General features: G+C 41.5%; 1 protein-coding gene across 1 annotated transcript; it reads left to right on the top strand.

The window, feature by feature from the left end:
* Positions 1–1,392: 1,392 nt before the first annotated feature.
* Positions 1,393–7,765, top strand: ptger3 (prostaglandin E receptor 3 (subtype EP3)). The gene is made up of 2 exons (XM_084953968.1): positions 1,393–2,349; positions 2,970–7,765. Exons 1-2 carry the CDS (start codon positions 1,552–1,554, stop codon positions 3,264–3,266), a joined length of 1,095 nt encoding a protein of 364 aa, XP_084810094.1. The 5' UTR covers positions 1,393–1,551; the 3' UTR covers positions 3,267–7,765.
* The last annotated feature ends 9,562 nt before the right edge of the window (positions 7,766–17,327 follow it).

The following is a 17,327-nucleotide window of genomic DNA, read 5'->3' as shown; positions in this document are numbered from 1 at the left end:
CAGCCCACAGAGGTGAGAGAGGAAGCTGGGAGCTCAAGAGTTAAAAAATCCAAATAAAACTGTAAAATTTGAATTGTGACTATGCTGAAATTATATGTAATAGGCTGTTTATGTCACAATAAAATGGCTTTTTAAAATAAATTAACAAGATAAAATTGCTTAGTCTATTTTGAAATACAGTTTAGCAAAGTGTGAAGTCTCTTAGTATAGGCACATAATGGTGACAGTGCAGAGTTGATATCAATTGTTTTGATGGGGGAATACATTATTCTACTGATAGAATATCTACTATCAAATGTGTTACAATGCAACACATTTGTACCATTGTAACAAAGAACTCTTTACAATGTAACAGTTACATTGTAAAGAGTTCTTTGTGGAAGATTTTCACCTCTGGGGTGAAAAAATCCATATGTAAGTTAATAACAACATTTTGACTTAGTAATTCCTCGTCACAAGAGTTTTGTATGCAACTGTCTTTATGTACATTATAATCAAACTAGTCCTTTCAGGTTACTTAAAATATCTTTATAGAACTATGTTATCTTTATTGCATTATTGATGCCCTTTTGGCCAGATCACTTGGGGAAAAAAAGACATGTTTAATGCCACAAACACTTTTTATCCAGATAAATAAAGGGCATATAAAAGTCAACTTGCCAAAAACTGATTGCAGCTTCTATCTTGTGACGTTATTTCTGCCTGAAAATGATTTGATATCATTCATGGGAGATAGGTTTGACAGATTGCAGTCCAACAACTCATTTACAACAGTTCAAATACCGGCAATCATTTGTTGGCAAATGCAGGAAACCACTTTTTGGCAGAGGATCACAACACCGGTATTTAAAATGCTGTAAATAACTTTCTGGCCTACAATATGGCAAACATGGCTATCAGACATAGAAGCTCCAATCAGTTTTTGGCAAAGTGACTTGTATTTATCGAGGTAAAAGTTCTCATTGTCATTAAATATATTTTTCAAGAGAGTCTGGCCAACCTGGAAACAGAAAAAGGCAACAAACATAACTTGTGTCTGAAAAGATATTTTAATTGGCTAAAAAGGACCGGATGGATTATAACGCGGGTACATTGTTATAACGTCATAAAGATACTTGTAAGATAGTTAATTTCTTTATCTTTGTTATAACCCCCTGTAAATCCTTTCGCCTGAAGCCTGTTTACCAATACAAGCAAACATGTTAGACACAAAAGAAAACCGCACAGAAACATCGATCGCTTTTTGGCAGAACACCGGAGGGTCGATGTCTGGTCCCTATTGTGCCCTTATTCCAGACACATAAGGACAGTGGTTATTACAGCACAGTGAGAATATGGGCTTCCTCCGGACCCGAAGTAGTCCCGCCTCCAGCGTTTAAAGGACACCTCGCGCTTTACGCATCGCATTCAGTTGGAGCACTTTGGAGCGCAAGATGATGCCAGACCGATACGCACAGGGTAACAGCTGTATATAAGTGTACACTTTTAGAAACAATAACTGGATTCAGCTTTGATTCTCTAGAGGGCTTGCACACCACCAGTGAAGAAGATATGCTGGACGTCAACGTCTCCAAGACACTGCGCCAAATCAATTGCACAAATAATTCCAGTTGTGGATATGCATCAGTTGGAATTCCTATAACTATGATGATCACCGGAATGGTGGGAAACTCGCTAGCTCTTATCCTGGTGTGCATCTCCTACAGAAAGAAGGAAAATAAAAGGAAAAGGTCCTTCTTGCTTTGCATTGGATCTCTGGCGCTGACAGACCTGTTTGGGCAGCTTTTGACTAGTCCAATTGTGATTTCAGTTTACCAATCTGGTAGGAATTTGAGTGACATCGACCAATCTGGCAAGTTATGCGCCTTTTTTGGCGTGTGCATGACAACTTTTGGCCTGTGCGCTCTCTTCATGGCGAGTGCCATGGCGATCGAAAGGGCCTTGGCTATAACTAACCCGCACTGGTACTCGAATCACATGAAGACAAGTGTGACAAAGCAGATTTTAGCTGTTATATGGGGTCTTGTTTTGCTGTTTGCTCTGCTGCCCGTAGCAGGGGTCGGGGAATACACGCAGCAGTGGCCGGGCACCTGGTGCTTCATCAGCACGGTTGATGCCAAAGTCCCAGGAAATGGATTCTTCTCCACCACTTTTGCCATACTCGGGATCTCGGCTCTACTTATAACACTTTTCTGCAATGTGGTGACGATCCGGGGCGTAGTTACCCGGTGTAAAACAAAATCAGGCACTTCTCAGTCTTCAAAGCAGTGGGAACGGCTCACCACGGAGACCGTCATCCAGTTGTTAGGGATTATGTGCGTCCTGCTTATATGCTGGTCTCCTCTGCTGGTATGTTTTTCACGTGCGACTGCAGGATATATATTTTCTTACAGTGTAGTTGCGTAGGCATATTTTATAACAATGTGCTGTCATAGTTTCATATAGTTATGTCCCTTAAAGTAATGTTAAAAATAAACACTGATTAGTTTTGATGTGTTTGTGTCAGTACTTGTCACAAACAGCTTTAAATCTTTATCCATCTTCTCCTCACATAAATGATGTCATGCACGTTTTCTCTGAAAGGCTGCTGCCTTTTGCCATTAAGAGGTAATCCACTTAGGGGTCCTGTTTAGGGATCTGCATAGTGCGCAATGAGATCATGCATTGTCAGTCACATATTTAACAGTCCCAGTGAGATATTAATAGAAGGCGCAGCTCTGTGATAGCAGAGACCAACCGTGAAAATTAGTTTTTGCTCGTTCCCCGACAGGACTGTTGTTAGAGTGTGTTTCCGTTATATGATTTAGTGAACGTAAAATATAGGCTTCTGTACACAAAATCAGAAACTATTTTCCAACCAGCGATTGTTTCTTCAGTAAATTAAAGCTTTTGTCACTTAATGGCATGCTTTCTCCTCATTCTCTTAGTGTGAAAAAAAATAAAGTTCTGCCCAAACATCTTCCCCTCAGGTGCTGATGCTGAGGATGATCTCCACCCAGGTCTTGTCCGATCAGTGTAATCCAAAGGGAGCATCAAACCGCACCTCCAATCAGGATTTCCATCTAGATTGTAACTTCTTTCTGACGGCGATACGCTTGGCCTCCCTCAACCAGATCCTGGACCCGTGGGTCTATCTGCTCCTCAGGGAGATCCTCCTGCGCAAGTTCTGCATCATGGCTAATGCTGTCTCCAACTGCTCTTCAGAGGATCAGAAAGAGACACAGACAGCTCTTAACAAACAGAACCAAGAAACAAAACCTTCATAATGCCCTCCTCTAAAATGAATCCAGCCTTGCACAGTAATTCCTATCTTGTGACTCTGAAACCAGGAGAGCTTTCTATCAGGATAATGAAACAGGCAAAAGAGTGGGAATGGATTTCTGCCCATGAAAGGATATTGTGCAGCAGGAGCAAGTGTAGCCTCTGTTGCACTGATAATGAAATGAAAAATATCTTCTGAGCATTCGTTTTGCATATAACACATTCCATTCAAAGCCACCTAACCAGCATGCGGACGCATGACCGTGTCATCTCATGCAACATCTGCTGTGCAGTTACCAGGAACTCTATTGTCACCCGTTTTCTTTTTTAAAAACAAACTCAATATTTCAGTATTGGGGCATTCAAACTGACTCACACGGAAGTGCTGAATCTCATGCTCACTGCTTTCTGTAACTTGAAGCCATAAGCTAACTAAAAGACAAATGTTTCTTGTGAATGTCTGTGAGTGAAGGTACTGTAACTTGCTTAAATTAGGTTGTGCATATCTTTAGCATCTCTTACATGAAATGTAACCACTTGATTTAAAACTCAAAGGAGCAACTAAAGGAAAATTCCAACTGGAGGCAGTTGTAAATAACATTATTTATTAGTCTCTGTGATATTTGCTGTTTCTGTGCTGAAAGCCAATAATGCTACCTGCCTGGCATCTGTTGTATAGACTATACTTTGTAAAGTTTATTGTATAGTTAAGCTGTACATGGTGTTCCTAGGGGAACAGCTGGGACTACGAAAATGTGAAGTTTTAAAGTTTTCTTCTCCTGTATATGAAATGCACACGGAGACAGTTTGTAATTGTCGGCAACCATCCTTTTAAAATATGTTGAAGGCAAGTCATATGAAACGAATGCCCACATCTGGAGGCATTTCACTGGTTAAAGGGTTTTAATGATCTGCGAGAACACAAGGTGTAACGACGAATGTGCCTAATTTCACCAGCCAAACCTGTTTGGACAAAAAAGAAAAGATTGGTATCGATTTTAACCAGTTACATCAATGAAAGTATAGACTGGTGATCATAATCAAGATACAGCCCTCTGTATCTTTAGCATCATTATTACATCCATACAATATTGATTGTAAATAAGGTTAGCACGTTGTTAAAGCAGGCCATACAAAAGGCGTCATACGTCATTGCACCACTGTACGTTTTGTTACAGTGGTGCAATGAACACAGTCAATGTCAAAATGTCCAAAACACCACAAAGTGTAACAAACTCATAAACAGTTTATTTGAAGCTGCTTGTACAGCAGGCTGCCATCAGTCGATAATGATGTGAGTTGGTCACATTAATGCACCTTTGCTGCTTCCTGTGAAGTTTTGCTGCAGGCACATGATTTCGACATGTTTTTAGCCTTGTGATATATGCCTTTCATTTACTGGTGGTTTTCTGGGATATTGTGGACAGCCCCATTTGTATTCCACCATTGTTTCTTAGTACCCGCTATATTTTGTCATTACAGCCTCAATCCTGCCCCTAAATAGGTATTAATTATTAATTCCTTTTAATGTGTATAGTGCAGTTTTCCCCTAAGGTCTCAGATGAAGTCAGTGTCATTTCTAATGTGATTTGCTTCTAGTGCCACCAGAATAAATGTTGATCCTGCTGTTAGAAAACCACGGGCATGGCGGTGCAATTATCTTACGCCACCATATTTATGTTATTTTTTGTACTTGTTTTTGTACATATTGTTAATGTTAATTAACAATATGTACAATATGTACAATATGTACATTAATGTTAATGTTAATGTAATGGTAACCTTCAGGTTACGGGGCAAATTCTTGTCACAACTCTGCCTTCTCAGCATATCAGCCAACAAGATTAGCCTGATGTACTCTCATCTCTGCCATGTCTGGTTTTGCCTTTGCCTTTCAGCTGTGAGAATGCACACGGGCTCTGTGGTAATGATCCGATCGGAAATTGTTGTCTGCAAAAAGCCATGTGAAAAATGAGCTTTTTCTCTTTGCTCGTATCTGTTCATCTGAGACAGAGTTTATCTTGTGTTGGTTGTGAAGGCTGAGTGCCTTACACTCAAAGGATTAACCTCGTTTGTTGTGTGAAAAAGGTGTTACAGGAAACAAAACCTCTTTCAGGAGAGTGTTACACGGAGAGTTGGTGGCTACATTTGGCTGAATTTCACATATAACACCTAAGACACAAGCAGGTTTTATTTTAACGAAGACTTCACAAACTGAGAAAGTATTAGTCGCAACAAGTGCCCTCATTATGCCTTAGTTGATATTCATTTGAAACACTCATCGCTGTGGTTTCATTCATGCACTCATACAGTGAATGCAGCTATTTACAAGTTGCTCTGGAATAAACTGACTCATTTAGCTACTACTTAAATCTACATCTTGTAATTGTGCCAGGCTTCTATCCAGGACGCTTCAGGCTCTACATGCAAAATAATCACACAAAGGAAAATAGCGTAGAGCTGACAGGCTGCACATGCTGTCAAGAATTTATTAGGGTATTAAATTCGCACCCCCACAACATAAAACAAAATGGAATAATAATAATTTATTTAAACACAATTTAATCCCGACCTAATGGGCCCAGTAAAAGTCTATGCAATATTTACAAGGAGTGCTCTCTGGCTTTCTGGATGGTAGCTGTGTCCTATGAAATATGAATGTTCATTAGTTTCCAGGATGGTACAAAGTAGTATGAGGTCTCCAAGATCTAATATTTGAAGCCAATAACAGCAAATGTTTGGATTTATAAAGAGGTGTGCACATTAAGACGAACCCACTACCAATGCTATTAAAACCAGGGATTAAGGACTATTGAATTTAGTTTTAATCATTTACTTAAACTGCATTCATCTGTGTCAGCACCTTTTTGAGCACACGGTGTAACCGCCACTAGCATCAAAGGGAAGCTATGGTTACGCGGTGACTTAAAAAAAGAAAAAGAGAAACCTGCAGAACACAGCGATGCCAGCAACTCTACTTAGCCGAGTCGATAAAGCTTGGAAGTGATTTACTGATTGCCACTCGAGCTTTATGTCTATGTCTGTGATTTCAAGATAAGAAGAGGCTGTCTCTAAAATCGTTTGCTTGATCGACATTTTGCACTTAAACTTGCTTGGAATTGCAATATTTCCTTGGAAATCAGGATAGTGGATCACTTTTTATCATTGTGGTAATCATTTTCTTTCCCCTCCTTTCTGAAACAAATATAAATCTCCTCGAGAATCACGTTTAGTCATCCTGTAAAAGTCAACTGGGTTTTTTATTTTTCCATGTTTGTGACTTGGATAAGACTTTCTTGATTTTCTTGTTTTTGTTTGTATGAAGAAACGGCAGATTTCATGTAAAGATGTAAAGAGCAGGTCACTGGTGATGTAAATTACTTACTGTTAAAAGGGAAGAAACAAGAGGTACGTGAGGAAAATGTTCCTCGAGTCTTTTAAACCAAGCACACAGTGGTGTCGTGTGTGTACACAGTTCAATAGAAAGAGGTCAGGCCCACCAGCCAGGTCTAAGGAATGTAAATAAATACCCGATGTCCGTTAAAGGTACACGTCCTCATATTTTCCTCCCATGCTGCTGCTTTTGAATGTTATATGAGAACTCTGTGCGCTCTCACTGAAGTTTCACTAAATTCTTACAAACTCTGGGACCTGATTCTCAGACGAGGGCTATCTGCAAACCTTCACACAGCAACGTCAGCAGTGCTCTTGTGACTTTCATCCTGGGGTCAGGTGGGGAATGCTGTGACCTCTACAGCTTTGTGCTTTTGTTGTTTTTTTCTATCAAAGATAAAGTTATGTAACAATATGTACTTGATTTGTATCAGTTCAGCTTTTAATGCACTTTCAAATCATTCTGTTTCACTGCTTCTGGCTGAATATAATTGTGTTATTAACATTATTTTTTTGGCTGTCTAATAAGCATATTTTGATTTTAAATAATAAGTCATTCATTGTCACACCAATTAAAGCAGCCTGTGAAATGTGAAGTGGTAATAAACTGCAATTAGTCTGAGCCAAACACAACATTTTTTTTTTAAACTGAGGAACCGGGCATTCTGGTACCCACTGGAAAAATTTTTTCCATGTGCTGCCAATTTGAGTCTGACAACAGATATTTGCTGCGTTTACTTTCACCCTATTTGAATATCACACATGAACTGTGCTTTGAATTTTAGAATTTCACCCCTTGTGTATGAAATCAATCAAGAAACAATGAAACTGTTAACATTCTTTACATGAAAAAGACAAAAGACATGAACTATTTTAAATGTCACGTGTGGACTCGTAACTATTTTACATCTCGGCCTGCTGAGATTTTGTTGCAGTTATGAGAACGATGATTTGAGAGTAAGATGATTGTTGCTTGATGGTGAATGTTTTGGACATTGTAAATCTTTTGAACGCTGTTAACAACTCTAAAGCATGTGTATGCTTCTTGCGCTTCTTGAACTTGTACAATGTGTTTCCAATGGACCAATAAAAAGAACAATGCTGCACTAAACACTGTACTGATCAGTCATTGCATAAAAGGGTTTTAATTCACATATTTGCATCGTTTGAGGTACATGAAAAGTGTTTACCCTCCTTCCTGACTTTTTAGTGTTTTGCATATTTTTCCCTTACAAATTTCAGTTCGTCAGACAAACAAAAATAACCCAAGTAAATACAAAATGCAATTTTTAAGTGATAATTTCATTTAATAAGTGGGTTTGGATGGATGGATGGATGGATGGATTATAGCTCTAGCTTCAGTGACTTAGACTGCTTGTAATGAGGTTATGAGAGGACACTGTCTAGGCTACAATTAGTAAAACACATCACAAGTCTGATCTGTAGCACTTGGGTTGTTTCAAGGTGTAAAAATAACCCAAAGACCAAGTTGTCAAGAGGTGCACAGAAAAAGAGCCTGGAGTTTCCGTTCGATATGCCTGCCATAAATATAAGCTACGAGACCTTTTCATCACCTCACATTGACATTAGTGGCGTCTGGGACAATTTTAGAGGTTGAAATTCAATCAGTCATGAATTATGTAAATCAATTTGATATGCATGGTGTATACTTCTTTTATTGCTGAGTAAGAAGACTTACTGCATTTAATGAAGTCTAGTGTTCATCTCTGTTAAGCTCAATACAGAGAGTATAATAGGATTTTTATGAGGGAGACACATAAAAGATAACACTACTGCCACACTGATGTGTGATATGAATTTTATACACACACTGCTCAAAAAACTCAAAGGAAAACATTTTAGTCAGAGTATAGCATAAAGTCAGTCAGACTTGTGGAATATTGATCTGCTCGGTTAAGTATTAGAGGAGAGTTGTTAATCAGTGCTTTGGTGTTATAATAACAGATGCACTAGAGAGGGCAACAATGACACAACCACCGAAACAGGAATGGTGTTACAGGTGGACTTTTTTTCCCACCTCATCTTTTCTGACGATTTTTTCACTAGTTTTGAACTGGTCAGTGTCATTACTGGTAGCAACTCCTCTAGGATGGCGCATCAATATGTGACATTGTCAGACGGTTTGCAGTGTCTCCCACACAGTCTCAAGATCGTGAAGGAGATTCCAGGAGACAGGCAGTTATTACAGGAGAGCTCGACAGGCCCTCAGAAGGTCCTTAACACTACATTTACTAAACCTGCGCAAATTTGTGTAACTTCCCTCCACCCAACACCTACTAGAATTCCTGGCTTTTTTATTTTCTGGTGCAAGTCCCGAGTTGTTAATCACCCCTGCTGAGATTTTCACAGGTCGTCAGCTCGTTTCTCCTCCAGCTTTTGTTGTGCAAACCACCCTTGAGGCCTGGCACATTTGCATTTGTTCACTCACAGTTGCTCAGATCCAAGGCAGGCCAAACCTCTGTGTTACAACCTTCACAAATGTCTGCCGTATCTATACAAAATATCCCACACATTGACTGACCTGCAAATATGAAAGACACACATTCACACCTTCCTTGACTCTCAGCACAGATCTTCCATTGTTCCATTGTCACTGTGTATGTGAGGAAGTGGCATTGCTTGACTACAGCACAGTGCTGTGCATAAAAGCAGACCGACCCAGACGGGAGAATCATTTCTTGTTCGCATTTCTGAGAACGCACATCAGGATGGCCTCCGTATCACTGCCACGCAGGAAGAACCTCTCCGCGCAACAGGCTTTGGCCTTGCTTCAGGAAATGGACGAAGCAGATTCTGATGGAGGAGAGGTTTCATTTGTCCAGCAGGCCACTGATACCTCCTCAGAAGAATCTGTAAAGGAGACGGAACAAGAACCCAACATGCCTCCACAGAAGAGGCCCCGTGGTACTGGGAAGCCCAGCCAGAGCCACAAGGCAAAAGACGGCACTGTGTGGGTAGAGGAGGACATTGGAATGCCCAGTGCAGTAGCAAATCGCTCGTGCTTCACTGCGCAAGCTGGACCCACAGAGTCTGCTAAGGTTTGTCACTGCCATATTACATATGATTTTTATATAAACCCATTTAGAGTGAGGTCCATGTAAATTTACCATTCTCTATTTGTTTATCTTCTGACAGCGTAAGATTACAAGTGTGCTCCAAAGCTTCCTTTGCCTGTTAGACGTGGGAATGCTGCAGACCATCAGGGAGTGTACGGTCCATCAAGCCCACAGAACAGAGCTGGACTGGAATTTGTCAGTTCATGAACTGATGGCATTCATTTCAATCCTGTTTGTAAGAGCAATCATGTGTCCTGTTGGTGCCATTGTGGATTGCTGGTCAGAAAGATTTCTGGTGCCAGTAATCAAAGAGACAATGCCCCGAGATAGATTCATTTCAATTATGCAACACCTTCGATTTGATGACAAGGACACGCGGGCAGAACGGGTGAAAACAGATAAATTTGCGGCGATCTCCGACATCTGGACACGCTTCAACGAGAACTGTGCTAAGAGTTTCACTCCAGGAGAACACATGACCATAGATGAACAGCTGTTCCCTACCAAGGTTCGTTGTCCATTCACACAGTATATCGCAACCAAGCCAGACAAATTTGGGATCAAGTTCTGGATGGCCACGGACTTGGACACAAAATATGTCTGCAGTGCATCTGCTTACTTGGGAAAAGACCCCAGTCATCAGAAGGGAGAGAGGCTGGCAGAGAACGTGGTCATGAAGCTGATGGAGCCGATTTTGGATGATGGGAGAAACGTCACAACAGACAATTTCTTTGCGTCACTGTCACTGTCGCACAGACTGCTGCAGCGCAAAACGACATTACGGGGCACGGTGAATAAAGTCTGGCGTGAACTTCCTCAACTTGTGCGGATGTATTCCGTAAGAGCAGCAACACGCAGGTGACCAGTAGCGGTTTTCTACAATATGCTGGACCTGGCGACGGTGAATGCCTACATTTTGTACAAGGCATGTACAGGGTGGACAGGCAAAAGAAGATTGTTTCTGAGTCTTCTAGCTCAGGAACTTTGTTGCCGATTCATTCAGCACAAGGAAATATTAGCACAGACGCAGGCTGCTGAAGCTGCTGCAGCTGCTGTGCCAGGGACTGTAAAGACAACGCAGTGCCAGTGGAATTTACGCAAATTTGCGCAGGGCTAGTAAATCTAGTAGTAGGGACTTGCACCAGGGGAAAAAAGGCTCAGTAATTCTAGTGTTAAGGTGTGAAACAGCTGTGTACTGCCTTTTGTTCCTGGAGAAGGTATTTAACTGAGAGCCATGCTAGGCTCAGGGAGACTCTGCTGACCGTCTGTCCCGCGGTCATGCAGGGACTTCATCAAGCTTGGTTGTCTGTTCTTTGTGTGTTTTGATTAAAGAATGTTAGCTACCGCTCACCGCTCGTCTGCAGGCTTTATTTGAATGGAAAACTTCCACAACAAAATGGCGTTGTCGACAGGATAGTCCATGTGGTCGCTGAACAACGGTTTCGTGGACGGGCTGATCACCCCTGAGGGAAAAGGTACCTTTGTCCTACCAGCTGTTGAAGCGAAGGAAATGGAAGAGTCACAGAACCGCGTGTTTCAGTCACCACCGAGACCATCAACTTTGAGGGGACTCCTGCAGATGGGTGAGTTGTAGCTAACTTTGTATACAGTCATGAGGAGTTTTTTGTCTGGCCGAGCCGTGAAGTGCTTGTTGCTCCGGAGTTCGAGTCTCCGGAAGGAAAATCCTGGGGTTCGAGTCCCCAGGCTTATGTTCGGTTCCAGTGTTGTGCAAAGAAAAGCAGTCGTCTGCCAGAAAGTAATTGCAAAAACACCGGTCCATCACAGGGAACGGTGGTTCGAGTCCACTGTTGATAATCACGTCTGCACAATACAGTGTGCGGAGTGACGGTATTTTAGCACTTTTCTGCCGAGAAGGGAAGAAGGCCATTGCAGGGGACGCTCTGAATGTAAATATGGGATCTAGATCCAGTAGCGGCGGACGTTTCACCCAGCGGCCAGAGATAAAACTCAATATTTGACTGTATGGTAAGAAATGTGAGTGCAAGTATGTTGTGAGATGAAAGAGAATGGTTGCGTGGGAAAAGTTGATGTGTGTGTAAAAACGAGAGAAAAATGGGGTTAAAAATGTTGAAAATTGGGAACAAAAACAAGAAAAGAAAAAAAAAAGAGAGGAGTGTAGAAATGTGTGTAAAAGTTGTTTCCAACTAGCGGGAGAAGGTGGTACACCAGCTCCCCTAGGGTGGAAACACACACACAAAATTAGCAGAATTGTTGATAAAAATAAGCAATAAAATAGGAAGAGGGTTTGGTGTTTTTCAATGTAGGGCAACTACAATCTCCCTGGGTTTTTAAGAAAGGGGAGTTCAGAACCAGAGAGGGGAGATGTGTTGTTTAAGCAATGAGAAGAATGATCAAAATGTCTCAGTGTGTCACTTGCAGGTGAAGAGCAGACCTGGATCAATTTTCCACGTGCAGCAGTCGGAAGAAAATTATAGGTTAACACCATTAGAAACACTCAAGCCAGGTTTTGGCTAAATTGTTTTACAGCTTAACTTCCATGTGTTTGTCACCCTGAGAACACAAGCTCCAAGAATCTCTCCCTGAAGACAAGAAATGCAGTTCCAGAACAACGAGATGGATCTCAAGAGCTCACAGCAGTATCCTGAGCAGTGAAGAAAAGGTCCAGCAGCAGCAGCTGTGCAAGACAGCGACAGCAAGGAGAAAAATGGCATCATCATGACTGGATGGATGGAGATGTGCATTTCCAACGAGCTGCAACTTCACTGTGTGTGAATGGACCTTTAAAAAGACTGCCTGAGTTGGACATTTGCCACTTTTGGAGAAAATGGCAAAATGAGACAGTGGAAAACACAGGACAACTGACTCCCACTGGACTGCTGCAAGGGGGGGAGATGAGATGAGACCACAGTGGAAGGAGCAGGGGAGGACATGGAGGAAGCTGTTTTAGTGTGGGAAATGAAATTTGGGTTTAGGAAACTGGGGAGAAAAAACGACTGCCTTACGTGGAGAATTGAAAAGTGTCTGGAGCACCGCAAAGAGGAGAGGTACACAAAAATTACACAAACAGAAAAATGCATTAATCGTACTAACACAAACACACATGCAATGAAGCTCATGAAGATCAAACGGTATTTTAAGCATGCATTTCTGTTAACATCATCTTGTCCGGTTCACTTAGTAGGTTAAGAAGTTATACATAGACTAGTGAACTAGTATTATTTTTGGGGAAGGATGATTGAATCATAGCAGGGGTGAACAGAATGCTGCAGGGGGGTCAGATGAGTGGAGACTAATAGATTCTTGAGTTTCTTGTTTCTGATGTGTGAGGGAGGTCTTATCATGACACACATCTGGTTACATGGGAAGAAACTCATCATCTAATAGAATATTGTTGTTGTGTGAGGTGTGACCTGTGGATGAAAGTTTTGGGGATTTACTGATGCATTTTCTTTTGGTACCACTTTGAACCTGCCAGTTTTGATCTATCATTCTAAGAGAGTACGCTTAGACAAGCCCTAAAACTAGGCCTTCATATTTTTTGATTTTTAACAGTGCACTGAGATTTTGTGTTTGGCAATTTTCTCTTTTTCAAGCAGGCTGCAAGATCGGAATCAAAAGCGCTACACAACATGTTGAACAATCGCAAGTGAGCTTCTCCAAAATTAAAATGGGCTCGGGAGAAAGCCACTTATTTGGGACAATCAGAAAACAAGTCCCTGTCAAAAAGGATTCAGCGGGGTAATCCAGTCCAATTTGTTTTTTTCTTTTTTGAAATGGCGTCATTGCTGGCAGTAGAAACTTATTGCGTCACGAGAGGTTCTACTGTCAGCAAATAAAAAATGGGGACTGACTGGACTGACAAAAGCTTGACTGACTTGACACCAGTATGCAAGATTGCACCTCCACCTAGACAGTGACAAAAGGGTGGATGTATGTATGTATGTTTCTTTTTACAGGAGCAGAAAGATGACAGCAACATGTTGCATGGGCTTTTGCTGACTTAACCTTTTAATTGCCACTTTCTGTGTCTTTGTGAATTTACCAGCAGTGTGTTATTCATGACCTTGTATTGTTTACAATGCAAATGTCACTGTGAGAAAGTGTGCATACAGATGCGCTGCGCTAACATCTACATCACTTTTTCCACAGCAAAGGGTTAATCGTGGGATCTAATCACATGATTTACAGCAGGACACACCGCTGGCAAATGTTTTTTTTCTTTTGACAGGGTTACAGGGCCTGGAGTGAAGCTACTCCAGGGGAGAGGCCCTGGGAATTTTTAGTAGGGAAGTAGGGAAGTTGGGGGAAGCAGACAACTCCACAGGAAGAATCTTCTGTCTCTTTGAGGACTCTGGGAGGTAGCAAGGGAGTGTGAACCTTAAGGTGTGAAACAGCTGCGTACTGCCTTTTGTTCCTGGAGAAGGTATTTAACTGAGAGCCATGCTAGGCTCAGGGAGACTCTGCTGACCGTCTGTCCCGCGGTCATGCAGGGACTTCATCAAGCTTGGTTGTCTGTTCTTTGTGTTTTGATTAAAGAATGTTAGCTACCGCTCACCGCTCGTCTGCAGGCTTTATTTGAATGGAAAACTTCCACAACAGGCAAAAAAAAGCTTTTTGCTAAAAAAAAAGATTTAGAGCAGAAGTTTTTTGCACTGCATTTTAAAATGAAAACATATTGCATTTATTTACAATTAAAGACACAGAGCAGAAAGTGTGTTACTGTTTTACATCCACAGACACACAAGAAAAGAAGCAGGCAACATGAGGTCAAGTTATGGCAATTTTATTTGTGTATTTCAGTAAATGTATTTAGATTAGAGTTTTTAAAAAACAAGCAAACGTCCCAAGAAGAAGGATGGGGTGAAAGAAAGGTGGAGAGAGGGGGAAGGAGGAAGAAACTATTGATCTCCTCAAACTTGATGCTGCTGGGTCAGTTCTTTCTCAGCAGTCTGCTCCAGAATCCCCTCCTGTCCTCGGCTTTCTTTTCTTTTTCTTTTGCCTTCAGTTCGTTTAAGGTTTTGTTGAGCTGCTCCTCGGCATCTTTAAATTTTTCTTTCAGCTGAAACATGAGTGAGGAGAAAACTGGAGCAGCCAAGCAGGGAGCTGCAGGTTGCTGGTTTGAGTCTCTGTTCAGATGCTGGTGTCTCCTCTCTCTGAGATGTCTGCAAACAGTCCCAGATAAAACAATAAGGATAATAAACAAACACCTGACTAAAATAACAATTATGACTCTGATGTGTTTCATGTGTAGCAGGATGGCCTCTATACAGCAGTCGCTGCAAGCATCCACATCGCCACACTTACTATTCTTTAAGCAGGCGTGCTGGGCTCCTCCTAAGGAAAGTTTGAAACTTCATTTCCTTCATGCTGGTGAACTTTTTACCAAATATTTTCATCAAAGCTTCTCCATCACTGACAGGGATTGTTTGGATCTTCACACTCATCTCCACCAACCCTAAAAAATGAGTCTCACTTTGCTCACATAATGCCAGGAGTGTCTCCATATTCCACAAAAGTCTAACATGTAACAGTATCCCATATTCATATAAATATTATTGATATTATAACAAAAGCTGTCACCAACACAATTGTCCCAAGTGCTTTTTTTAAACAGGATTTTCAACTAGAGGATTTCCCCACAGAGCCTTCCTGATTTGTTTTTCCAGCCTGGATGAGTCCTTCTTTGCTGTGCTGCTCCCCCAGGACAAAACAGCATAGAACAGTACTCCTGCAACCACCGACTGATAAAACATCCTCAGGAGCTTCCTGCAGATGTTGAAGGACCTCAGCCTCCTGAGGAAGTACAGTCTGCTTTGGCCTTTTATGTACAAGTGCTGCATGTTGCTGTTATGTGTGGCTGTGTGCAGACAGGAATAGGACCCAAGGTGCAGACTCCGGAGACAGTCGTGAACTCAAAACAGCTTTAATATAGAACTCAAAATATAACATAACTGGAAAAACTCAAAATCAACTTAAACCGGAGGACTGACAGAACACACAGCTAAGTAAACGGTAGATCGCGACACAGACACAAAGAAACACAGGGCTTAAATACACAGAGGGAGCAATCAGGGAATGGGTAACAGGAGGGAAACACAGCTGGGGCAAATCAGAACTGACGAGACAAGGAAGCGTAAACTGAACACACTGAGATGAGACAAAGATCTTCAAAGTAAAACAGGAAACACAAAACACAGACTGAACAAAAGACAAAGACTCACATGCAGGCACTACAGAGGGAACAGAGACGTGGGACCAGGGCAAACACAGACACTGACTGGACACGGGGATATAGCAACTAAGGATACACAGAGACGCGAACTAGACAAGGGGATATAACTGACAGGGGAGACAGAGCGACTAGAGAAGACAGAGACATAAACCAAAAGACAGAACTCTAACAAAGAAACCAAAGACTAGAATTTATAAATAATAATAAACTCAAAAACCCTGGGTCAACGACCCAGGCATCCTAACAGTTGCATGACCAAACAAAACTTTCAGTGCACTGTGAAAGTAAAAAAAAAATAGGAAGGCCTAGTTAGGACATCTAAGCATGCTCTTCATCTTGGAAGAGTAATTCATACCAAAACTAATTGGCAGGTTCAACTTGGTAATAAAAGTGTTGGGTCTGTGTTTCCACAGGCCCCGCTAGTTTAGAGACTTATTCCTCATGAAGAACACAAGACAAAACAGAACATCTTCAACCGGTCTTTAACTCGCTAGCGAGGGAGAGCTTTGGTCAGAACCAGGCAGTGGAGCAATGCTCCTCACCTGTCTCTAGCCCAAATCCTTCAAAGAGCAGCTCTCCTCGCAGCTATTTATTGACAAAGTGTTACAATACACAACACAACACAACACAAGCACCTCCCACCGTAAAACCCCCCAATGGTTCTAAGACAAGGCACTATGTGTGTGTGTGGAGTCCTGTCTGTGCCCCTCAACAATAATATTTAACTATTAATCACAGTTTTGCTCAATAAAAGGACTGGCTTGCATCAGTCATATGACTACCATTAACCAATGATCGCCCTTAACAGCATAGCGCGCTGGTTACAGGCTGGGAACGGGCTGGCAAAGAGCACGCGCATTTTTCGCCGTTTGAGCTGTAATTAATTAACACAAATTAATTAACAGACGCAGGCTGAACAAAAACAAACAAACAAAAAACAGTAAGTAGGTGTGTACACTGTAGCCTATAGCACACAAGAGTATTAGCTTATTATGTACACGTTGGTAAGTTATCTCGTGGCACTAGGGCTGGCAAGGGATCATTTTGGGGTGGCACATGCCACCTTTCTAGATCCACCCCTGCAAGTATGACTTACCACTTTTATTTAGATTATCTGGTGCAACTTTGACTTTGTAGGCCTACCAGTGTACTAGCAGGTTAAATACACATCCAACTGAGTTAGACGCTAGAAAAGTTCAAAGCTGTGAATTATGAATGAATTATAATTAAATCTGATTGGCATTTTATTATAAAATATTGTTAAGAGATGCCAGGTTTTTATGAGCTGGTCCTTTTAGAGACTGTTATGTAAGTAACCACATGACACCACCTGCACACATCCTGTTCTCCTCTCATCCCTGTGACGGTTCAGATGTAAAGCT

Source organism: Perissodus microlepis, chromosome 15 (genome assembly GCF_051167445.1).
Source record: "Perissodus microlepis isolate ML-2025 ecotype Zambia chromosome 15, ASM5116744v1, whole genome shotgun sequence".
NCBI lineage: Eukaryota > Metazoa > Chordata > Actinopteri > Cichliformes > Cichlidae > Perissodus > Perissodus microlepis.
This window is presented reverse-complemented; position numbering and strand designations above follow the sequence as displayed.